General features: G+C 34.4%; 1 protein-coding gene across 1 annotated transcript; it reads right to left on the bottom strand.

Moving 5' to 3' along the window:
- Window positions 1-2,912: 2,912 nt before the first annotated feature.
- LOC114714905 (uncharacterized) lies at window positions 2,913-10,862 on the bottom strand. Its single transcript, XM_028899694.1, has 10 exons — window positions 10,446-10,862; window positions 9,682-10,003; window positions 8,332-8,448; window positions 7,613-7,695; window positions 6,213-6,676; window positions 5,231-5,406; window positions 5,003-5,088; window positions 4,023-4,156; window positions 3,598-3,891; window positions 2,913-3,449 (listed from the first exon to the last, which is right to left on the bottom strand). Exons 1-10 carry the CDS (start codon window positions 10,547-10,549, stop codon window positions 3,274-3,276), a joined length of 1,956 nt encoding a protein of 651 aa, XP_028755527.1. The 5' UTR covers window positions 10,550-10,862; the 3' UTR covers window positions 2,913-3,273.
- Window positions 10,863-11,952: the final 1,090 nt, after the last annotated feature.

Raw genomic sequence — 11,952 nt, 5'->3', positions numbered from 1 at the left:
ATGCAACGAAGTGCTTTTCATAAGATTCCCAAATCAAAAACTAAAGTTGATTTCTTTTAAAAAATAGAAGTCTTCGCCGAAAACTGCGGCATCCATCTGTCATCAATCTCTTTATGTCCCATATCAGCCGCCATTACTAGTTTTTAATGAAGAAAAATTCAGTGCTCTCTCCACCATCTTCAACTATAGGTATTACCATTATGATTCAACTAAAGCGAATTCTTTTATGTGATAGTGTGGCATAAAGTTTACCGCATATGATATCTACATACACCTAAATGGTTGGCTAAAAGATATATTGGCAAATCTCATAATCTCAGCATGAACGGTTGGCTTTTGACCTAAGCTAAACGATGGATTCGTTGGGGACCACGCACCATCTGACAATAATACCAAGGTGGCAAAACTAGGCTTAGGGGGTGTTTGGCAAAATCTGAAAAGGTGCTTTTTAGACCCAAACCATAGTTTGGGCCAGATATTTGCCAAACATATGTCAAAATGAGCAAACCATGGTTTAGGCCAAAATTATAATTTTAAAATAAACAGATTCATTTTGTTTCTTGGCGCGAATTTGGGGGGCGTTGGTGTCATTATTATGACTGTCAAAGGACATCCAACTGTATATGACAAAAAACATTCCCACATTCAATTACAAGCTTCCTTCTTTTCATTCTTTTCATTCCATCTTCACTCCTTCAGACATTATATATTAATTATTTATTAATTACATTTTCTTATACATTATTTATTATGTTGGCAAAAAATATATTATTAACAAATTTATTATTTCAAATTGAAATATATTATAAAATCTATTTTTAGGTAATTATGATATTAACTTGTATCCTTTTTAGTAATTTGTACAAATAAAAAGTGCTTTTGATAACAACTATTCAAATACTCTTACTTTATAGAATCACTTTTTTATAAAATATATTGTTCCTATTCTCAAAAATAACTTTTTTTTTTCTAGAAGCTGTTTTCCAAACTATAGTTTGATTTTATCCAAACACCCCTAAAAAATCTACATTCCCAAGTTTCATCCAAAAAGAAAAAGGTTGGCCCTTGAATATGATGAAAAGAACATTCATTGTACCCCATACATATCAATACTCAAGTGGGACTGGGAGAGTCACCACGTGAGGTTCTTTGGACAAGGGGGGGTGTATAGTCAAGGCCTTTGTTACTTTTTGCAGTACTTTATGTTGGAAATGGCGTGTCAGTGTCAAATACTCAGATTAATTAAACTTCCGTTTGGCAGTCTTTGCTGGTTTGGAAAAGGATCGATCACCATTCACTTTTCTCACTTTCAAAAGAGGGACAGATGGAGCCCCAGAAATCTGTAAGTGATATGTCTGTTGGGACCTCCCTTAACCTTTTTATATGTATTCCTCAGCCCTAAACGAATTTTGCACCTGAAATATGATCTGTTTCACTGACATCATGTAGAAGCAAAACTCTGCGTAGAGGTAGCTTAGAGTAGAAATGACAGATTAAGATTGATCATCTTAAGTAAAATTAGTTAATGCATAGCTTAGAGAGGTTGTTAGAATCATTCAATGAAGTCCATTTGTAGAAGAAAATCACCTAGCCCTTGCACACAAGAAAATGGCCGTTGCTAAGAGAAAAGTATCCATTCACCAACCGTGATAAGTGCGTCTGATAGGTTTGTAGAAAGAAGCTTGTCAACAGTTTAGACAAAGGAACAAATGAGGAATGAGAAGAATTTAGTGTTTGAGAGTATACCTTAAGGTATATTCATGTTAGAAATGATGGTGAATTTTTTTTTTTTAAAGTAGCCAGATTAGAAAATATAAATTTGCTATTAGAAATCAAAAAGTTTTCAATATGTTTGAGGACATTAATGCGGCTGTGGAAAAAAGTAAATACTACATTTACTTCTTAATATAAGACTCAGTTAACTAATTTAAAGAGATTAAAGAAGTTAAATAAATTATTTAATTATAGACTATATTACATAATTTCTTTAAAATACTTATGTATGTTATTAAATTATATATTAATTTATAAGTTAAGCAAATTTGTTTTAAAAAAAATGATAAATATAAATGTTTTAAAATAATTTATGTAGTTTTTTTAATCTTCTTAAATTAGTTAATTGTGTCTTACATTAAAAATCCAAAATAGTATTTGTTCACAACTAGACCAACTGTTGATAAAGACTGAAGTTTTGGCAGTTACTTGCTTTGTTAAAAAAAAAAAAAAAAAGAATAATAGAGCAAAACAGAGAACTTACTGACAAACTTGACTATTTGTCAACAAACCTTCAAGAGCATTAAGAACAGGACACGATTGTTGACAAAAACACAAAATTATCAACTTAATGAATACATAAATCAAATGCCATTAAGGTATGAAAACCTGACCCTATAAAAACTACGTGAGAATAATTTAATTTACTATGCAGAAAGGCTAACGGCTTAATGGGGGGCAATTTTTTTCTATCGATAGCTTGTATGAGACTAGGGAGAGGATCAATGAACTACAGAACATCTGACTTCAGTTATTTCTTCCATCTTTTCTGTTCTTTTTAGCATCATATAAAGTAGCCAATCGAATTGTTTGGTTCGTATGCTTTCATCTCTACGTTCCATTGACTGCGTTCAAGCTGACTCCAGAGAAGTGCATAGGATGCAAAGACAAATAACCATACCATCTCCTCTCCTAAATATAAAAATTAGTTTATAGTGTAATTTATGTTACAAATTAATTTTTATATTTAGGACTCGAGATGGTATGTAAAAGGAAAGTGATGTAAGTTTGCAGCACTTCTGATTTAGAACCAGATAAAACACATTGAATGAGTCGAAGATTACAAAAGCTGCCGAACATAGACGTTTTGCATGACTCTAAAAACCGTTAATAATTTGCGCAGCTTGGAGATCAGAACATCACCAAAAATTAGTAATAAACTCAACGCACTAAAGGAGAATATGTTCTTACAAGGAAAAACCATTTTACAAGCACATATACTTTCTTTTAATTTTTAATTTGCTTTTTATGTATTTGTACTCTTGATTAAATCATCTAAATTTTCTCTATTAGCACCGTGAGCCCTTGAAACTTTGTTGTGGTAGCACTGTTAGCCCCCAATACATCAATGCTTGGTATCTATCGAAGTACAAACTTTCAGGTTCAAGGTCCATGTCCTTTGATTGCTTGTTCGTGTATGTTATTCTACTGCTTTCTTCTCAGATTCACATGCCAGACTGTTGTTAATTGCTTTTAGTTAAATTGTGTTACTATGTACCTTTATGTCAAATTTTTATAAAATCCATATGAGCTGTATCTGTGATTATCCAAAAGGCTCAATAAATCCTTCTCATTTTGTTCTTCTAAATGAGAATGAGCCTTCACAACATAAGGGAACTCTCTTCCATATATGTACGATGCACAAGCAGCTTTGTATGTCAATAACTGCAAATCACCTGCACCAGAATAACATTGAAGACAATAAATTAGCATGTCTTGTACAAGCAATTAATCGCTGATATGTTACGTTGTATAATTAACTGAATAGAAACCCCAATTTATTAAAAGAGAAGTAGTGATTTAAAGGCATTAGAAGATATATACCAGCTTGAATTTCTGATTTACAATTCTTTGATCCAAAATGTCGTCTTTTCCACCACCTACTCCGCACCTTCCAAGGCTTCTCTGTAAATACTTTTGGGATGCCGCTTGGGAAAGATCTAACGTGTTTTCTGAGCTCATCTTCACTATCATTTACGCATGTAGACATGCAATCTTCCTCATAGCTAAATAATATAAGGAAACAAGAAGCAAACACCTTCCATGTGTAGTGTTCTGCATCTGTAGCATCCAAGTGTGAAGCAATCATTTCTACTAGAGACTCAACATTATAATGCCCTGCAATATATCAAGAGAAATCTGAATATAATACACACACAGAGCAAAGAGGGCAGGATGAAATCAGAAATTATGGTGGTTTCTGAATCATAACGGAAGGGTCAGTGTGATGATTTATAAAAGCAAAGTACCGTTTAGATGCAGCTTTACAAGCTTTGCTAATGATTCACAACATGTCCGGTCCTTCTTTAATGTATCCTCAAAACAGCTTGCAAGTAAGAGAGAATTGTTTGGTTTCAACCGCTCCAGGAGGATAGCCTTCAATCTAAGAGTGTATAAATTAGTGACATTGGAAAAATGAAGGGAAAACAACTTAAGAGTATCACAATCTGCTTGTGTCAAAAACTATCATTCTATCAACAATATGAGAACTAAAAAGATATATCAGAAAAATAATTTTATTCAAACCAATAAAAATATCCCAATCAATAATTTTTAACTGTTCTAAGTTATATTTTAGGTCCTAGGTTTCATTCAGCATATTTGTATTCCTTGCCATTAAGATATCAAAGAACATAAAGCAAACTAAATGATTCAAGTTGTGCAAGTATGCATTTCACAGGAGTAAAGGCATAACTTCAGCTAGCATGATTGCTAGTGTTCGTCCGCAACTGTCTCACTTATTGCCCCTTGGCATCTTACCAGATACTAGGGGAAGGCCTGGGGAAAAATATTCCCTGCGTAGAACAGGACACTGGGGAAATGTAAAGGAGGTGGAGGGAGGCGATGGAGAAATAACCAGAAAAATCCCATTCACATAGTGCTCACTGAATTTAACTATTCTGGAGGCGTACAAGGTATGTATTCTCAACAACCATATAACTAGCATGTAGGAAAAGTCATGGACAGCATGCAAGAAGAAAAAACCCTATCACCACTTTCACTATGACATTAGAGAAACGTCCAAATCTCTAAACCCATAATACATCTCATCAGCCTCATTATCACAAGTTTAGTGTGCTAAGGGGAAAAAAAAAAAACAACCAGGTCTGCTGTGGGCCATAACTCTAGTCATGCATGGTTAATCAATAAACTAAGCATGGCAAAGAAATAACTATAGAGGTATGACATTCACCCATCCTATTCATACGATGAGCTACGGGGTATGTACCTAAATGGAAGAGCAGAGTCAGAAGTCCGGCACTGCTTCTCAAGTATATTTAGTGCCTCATCAACTTGACCTCCAATCAGCAAAAGCTGGCAAAATAAAGAAATATTAAAATGAAAAAGGAATGCTGGCATCTAAAATCATTTCAACATACAGAAACTCCGGATATACAATTTGAACATTACGAACACTCATGTAACGTGTATGCATATGATCATGGATGCTTAGCACCTGTATCAACGGTAGTAATGCTGCTAATGCAGAGGGGGTTGAGTCAAGAGCCCTCTGTAAATACTTCACTGCATCTCTGAAATAGCCATTAAGCAGTTTGTTGTGCATGAAAATGAAATTCTCCAAACTGTGGTGGTCAGGCAAATGCAAGGGTAACAACTCCGAATCAAGTCCCCCTAAGTAAATGTAAAAGAACATTAGTAATGCAATCAAAGGTGAACCAAAGGGTACCCACACTCACCCTAAATATGCTGCGTAATATGTGATTGAAAGAGACTGATCAGATGTTAATAAAATAAAGAAAAAATATATTTGGCTCTAATTTCCATTTGTATCTTCTCCTTCTTTGGAGGGAGGGGGCGTAAATCGCCATCTAAGTCTCAAGTATAGAAAAGTTCCCACATATTAAAAAAGCAGAAATAAGAAGAAAGCATGGTTTTCACTCAGAAGATATTAGGGAGAAAATCAAGACACAAATACAAGAACATATGTGCAACTGAACCCATGTAGCTGTCGTTGCCAACAAAACATAGATTTGTTCTCCGGTCAACAGTTTTATCAGCCAAAAATGGGGAAATAAATTTTTGTTACAAAAAGTCCTATAACCAACATAAGAAACACACCCATACAATGAAACAGATTAAACACAAGATACAAATTTTGGGTAAGTTTCTCATCAAAGACATTTCAAAGATTACAGGATCCATTGTAAAGTTTTGAAGATTAAGAGTCATATGCACATAACTCGAATTTCATGGAATTCTGTACATTTTAGCCCTTAAGATTCTTAATTGTCCCATCACATTAGAAACTTTAGGTTTTCCTCTTCATTGGAGGAAACCATCATAAAGTGACCTAACCAAACAAATTTAAGGCCCCCAAGACAATTATAAGAAAGTCTTGGAAGAAAAACATAACAAGCTAATAAAAAAAGGGAAAACTCAAAAGAAATAGATGAGAAGAATATATACTGAAAATTTACCAAGAGCATATAAAGAAGAGGCATCTTGCATATGAAATCTGTTATTAAAGTCAGAGTCTCCATTTTCTGTATGTTCTTCAGAATCCATGTAAAAACCTTGAGGCTGGAAATTTGAAAGAGGTTTTTCTCTTTGATGGTCAACATTGATCTCCATAGGAGCACTCATGTCTTGGTCAACCCCAGCATCGACAGATATTTTTTTATCATTACAGACAGATGAATTTGAGTCACATTTATAAAAAGCCTCTCCTATATGGGTTTCAACTGTATTATGCCACTCTGATTGTCCGCGTTGATTGCTGAATTCATCTCCCTCTATATATGAGGTCCGTGGGGAGTCAATTTCGTCTAAATCTCTCCATTGGAACTCTTTCGGGATACAGGAATACCACAACTCATAGAATACCAAACCCATCATCATATTTGCCATAAAATCATGATCAGACCCATTTTCTTGCTTGAGGCTAAAAGAAGAAATGAGAGGAATAGCCAAAAAGTTAAAATTACATGGTCTATTTTCAAGAGAAACACATCATAAAAGAAGCACTTGCATTGACAATACAAAAAAGAAATCTAAATTCTAAAACATTAATATATCATTAACCAGATAGCAGCAACAACTTAGATACAGTAATGAAGTTGCTCAAAAAAGAAAAATTTCCAATTTCCTTTGTTGGCCATAGAAACTTGACCAACTACAACACAGAGTAATAAACAAACAGCATTCTTGTTTGTTTTTTGTTTTATATAAGGGCTATTACCAATTAAAATTTCACCCTCCCAATCTAGCATCCCAATGGTATGTTCAGACTGTATATAATATGCCAAGCAAGCAGAAAAAGAGCACAAATCTGGGTTTTGAAAGCTTCTAATCAAGAAAAGCATGCTAAAAGGCCTTCCTCCAATTTCCTTTAAACAAAGCTTCTGAAATATGCCCCTACTTTCCTTCTATGCCTCACTAAAAGCCATTCATTTTAGGCACACACAATCACTTGCTGTAGAATATGATTATTAGAGTTATGTTGGAGAAAACAGAAAAGCTCTAATCCAGGAAACTTGTTTACTGTAAACCAGAGAGTATAATACCAACATATATCCATTGGCGGTACTAGGAATAACAATTTATACTAAGTGTACCTATCATGGCCATAAGTACTTGTCATAAATGTGAGAAAAAATAGACAAAGTGATAATTATTAAAACCGTAATATATGTATTGTGGACAATCTGTTTCAAAGAATGTCATAAAACCTTCGCAGAAAAAGGAATGGCTTACACTCAGTCAACTAAATTACGACACAATACTAGGCATATTGATGCTGCTCATCTTTCTTTGCAAAAGCAAATGAACACACATTAACCAAAAAAAGGATTAATCACAAAAGAACAAAAATACATACCATAGCACAGCCTGGTATGCTTCCTCAATGTTGCCTTGCATAATAAAAAACAGTATGAACTCCAAATGAACAGCAAATCTGTTCTGCTCCACAAGTAACTTTATGTTAATAACTGAAGTCTCAGGAAACATCCTAACGTCATGAATGCAAACACAATGGCTCCATGGCAAATTGGACAATCAATATAAAGGACGAAGAAAAATAATCTATTCTTTTTCACTTGACCATGAAAGGCCTAAAGACATTTCCATCCAGTATACACAAAATCAAAGTTGAGGAAACATTTTTTATTATTCTGTAAAGCTTACTCCTCATCTAAAGAAATGAATTGGTAGCAAATATGGAAACTTTCCTATCTATTATGGGCTCCAAAGGATAAGTTTCCTCCTCCTGAATGGGATTGCAACAATCTGGATATAAATGGACATAAATGGACATAAACTATACACCGAAAGAAAGCAGGTGCACTCTAGAAGACAATACTCTCCAATGATTCATAATATTGTTTGGTCTTTATTTGTGCCTTTCCTACAACTACTCTTACCCCAGTCCATTATTCCCCATAGCTTTACCATGATAATATGCTCGTTAAAATAATTGTTAACACCACCAAGGCATTGAGAACAAGTCAAAATCAGTTAGAATCCAGCAACATTGGAAACATTCAACAAAAAGATGGTCATTTTGCGGCACTTAGGAAAAAGTAATATGAAATATACCTCTACCGGCCAATACTTCATCGATCCATTCTTCCTCATCCAAACATCATAGATGTTCTTGATTCTCGTAGGACTGATACGACTATTTTCAACATGTTTGAGAAACTCAAGTAAAACCTAGAGATGTAACAACATAAAACCTGGTATTGAGAATCTAAATCAAAAACAGATTATCAAGACAAAAATAAATAGCAGCATAGTACTAGGTGGCATGATTATCAAGAGAGCACTAAATGTGTACCAAACAGATTAAGCCGCTTCAACCATTTTAACAAACTTCCGGATATGAAAGTGACATGTAAATTGTATGTTTTTCAGCAAGCTAGACTTCTGAGTCTAGAACTATATTTTTCATCTCATCTTGTTAACTCATATTTCTAGAATAAATTGCACCCCATCAACAAAACAAATTATAAAAAATTTGTTAACATTATGGTTTAAAAAAAAAAAAATTCTTAAGTGGTTAAGTAAGCCTTAACACATATCTTCAAATATTCAACCTCCCACACAAAGCTTCCTCCAGACATTAACATGTCTAGGTAGTAATGTCTCCAGATAAAAATGAAGGGAAAAAATCCTTCCTTCAAAACAGTTGAGATTTAGATTGGCAGCTGACAAAAGTCCATCTTACAATAGCATATAAAATTCTTCATCCAGACATCAAGTTTGCACCAAAATGGTATAAGCATGTTTGGATGGGGATAATGGAAGGAAAGGGTCAGGAAGGAAATGCTTCCTTGGAATCTCTGACTTGTTTGGGAGTATTTTGTAAGGAGCGGGTGGAGGACAGATGATTTTCCACTAACCCTTGAAAATCTTCAGAAGCCTCCCAGGATACCAAACATTGTATACATTTAAGCTTCCTAGATCTAGAAATTTTAATTTTGAGAGATAAATCAACCAGTAGATATTAAGGTATCAACAAATCAAATCATATTCGAGCATATAATAATAGATAAATGTGTGAAAACATACGTCAGACTTATACATTTCATCTTTTTTGTTTATTATGCAGTTAATTTAAACATAGGAAAGGAAAATAATTTAACCATCTGTTTTCCTCTTCTCTCCCCACTTCTCCAGGGGGAAGGATTACGCGAGGGATTTTCCAAAATGGCCAGGAAATTTCCCATAACCAAGAATCCCATTTCCCAATCCCAAATTTTAAAGTTACTGCAACAATGCCAGAAAACCAGAACAAATAAGTTTATTCAAAACAACTGGTTTCATAGCCAATACATTCTATGCATGCAGAACTGGAGACAACCACTCCCCTTGAACCTATAACAAAAATAAAGACATAAAAGACATCAAAACTTTAAAAAGGAAAAAAAAAAAAAAAATTCATACCCAAAACTTAAACTGATTATCAAAAGGTGACTTTTCTTTAACCGTTGCCTGCAGATACACACTAAGTACACCACTAGCTTCCCCCCATTTTTGCTGTTTCACGAGTCTCTGCAATATAATCCGCAATCTATACTGATTTTCTGACCTCAATTTGTGAGGACACAATCCTAGAACATAGGAAGGCTTTGTCAATGATAAAATGATTCTTTTGACAAGCTTTTCTTCTTTGGCCATGCGATCATCGTGAGGAACCCCCTTGGACTTCCTTTTCCGACCATGAACTTTTATAGCAGTGTCTCCAATCCCCGGTTCCTCAGCTTCCCTATACCAAGTATGAAACACCGTATCAGCATGAAGCTATTTAACACGAGTTCATCACAAGTGAAGATACAGAGAAGGGAGGAGTTCCTGTATATAATAACATAACTAGCATTCTTAGCTTTATATTTTTAACATAAAGTTTCTTAATTTACATCCCAATTACCCAATTATTGTGAACTTATCTAAACTTAAAAATCTCTAATTCCCTCAATCCGGTTTCAGCTTCCACGTATGACGCATATTCCCAACGCATAAAAACAACCAAATGAACGAATCCATCTTTAAAGCCCCTAAACAACATTTTTCCTCATGCCAATAAAAGATCCCCTCCATTGCAAGGAGTCACAAGCTCGGCATTTTTATAATAACAGTTGGATAAAATTAGCAAGAAGCATTGGAGTCAGCGTGATAGCACGATGAAATAAACGGAAGAAAATGTAAACCTATGTTCATGGTGTTGAGGGCTTGGGGGAGGATCAACGGGGGTGATAGCGAGGTCGTCTGAATGAATATCTTTGTTCATGAACTCTTCCACGGAAGAAGCCATCGTGGCAATGCGTCGAACGGAAAAGAGCCTTTTGTTTGATGGATTAGATGAGAGAACTGAGAAGAGCAGCAGAAGAAAAGCAGAGCACAGAGTAGCAGCTCCACCGCTACTATATGCTTCGCCTGCTTTCTTCAGTCGCCCAAATGGTAGCTCAGGGATGAATGAATGGAGAACGCTCAAAACGCTCCGTCACCGTCAAAGGAGGAAGCTACGGAACTCACTCGCAGCAAAAGGAAGGTGAGGAAAGGAAAGTAACACTGATTCTCAGAGGAGGTTGGAAGGAGGAAGCCAAGAGGACGTCGTTGAAGCTTTCGAGTCCAGCTGAAGATCACCAGGTCCGTTAGGTTAGGGATTTTCTTTTGAAAAAATTAAAAAAATTGCCCGGAATTCTTTTTTTTTTAAATGAAAAAAAAGACAGACAAATACATGTCAAATTTCAAAACAATAAATAAGTACTTTTGAAAAACTTTGACTTATTAAAATTATTATAAAAGTAATTAAAATCATTATAAGATTAGTTACTATTATCTATGTTTTTTTTAAAAATTAATAGATATGTTTTGTTATTTTTTCTTTTTTTTTACTAACAATTAAGCTATTTATTTTTTTATAAGGACAAATATCTTCTATTAAAGTCAAATTTTAGTTACTTATTGGATGAAGGATAATAATGATTTATAAAAAACTTTTGTGAGCAAAAAAAAAAATTTTTAACAAAAAAATTATAAGAGTTTTGTTTGGCCAAAATATATAAGACTTAATTAGTTGTCATATTTGCATTTTTATGGTGAATTTATATTATAAAGTTTATCTGTTCCATTTTATTGGAGGGGAGTTCGCGAAAAGCCGATGGAGGAGGGCTAGCGGTGAGCAAAGGCGGGAGCTGAGGCCCACTAAATACAACAAGGACATTAGGCTTGAGAAAATGAGCCTGTCTACTTCTCTTTGGGCTTCTTACAAACATCAAATGGGCCACGACAAGCCCATATTGAGCCGGCCATTTTATCTCGTAATCCTACTTGGTAGTCTGAATGGAACAAAGACTTTCTTTTCCCGGTCACACAATTAATAATTCTGTTTAAATCTTGAGAAGTACATTAGAAAATTTTTAACCTTAACTTCTCCAACCCGATAGAAATTAGTCTGAAGTTCATAGTGAGTTCGGGAGACTTTGAGTTTACACTGAAAAAATAATTCAAACGTATTACTAACAAGCTGTTGGTTGAAATAGTAAACGGTTTTATCCTGTAAAGAGCTGAACACAAGTTTGAGTCCTAAAAAGTGCACCTATTTAAAAGTAATAATAATTCAAACATATTTTAATGAGTCTACGCGTCAAGTTCGTGTTGCCATAATTATTCTATAATTACATTATCTTGTTGACAAACTTTTCTATTAGTAAA

This window comes from Neltuma alba, unplaced genomic scaffold, assembly GCF_004799145.2.
Source record: "Neltuma alba isolate B1F8T4 unplaced genomic scaffold, ASM479914v2 tig00011551_pilon, whole genome shotgun sequence".
In the NCBI taxonomy this organism is placed as follows: Eukaryota; Viridiplantae; Streptophyta; class Magnoliopsida; order Fabales; family Fabaceae; genus Neltuma; species Neltuma alba.
This window is presented reverse-complemented; position numbering and strand designations above follow the sequence as displayed.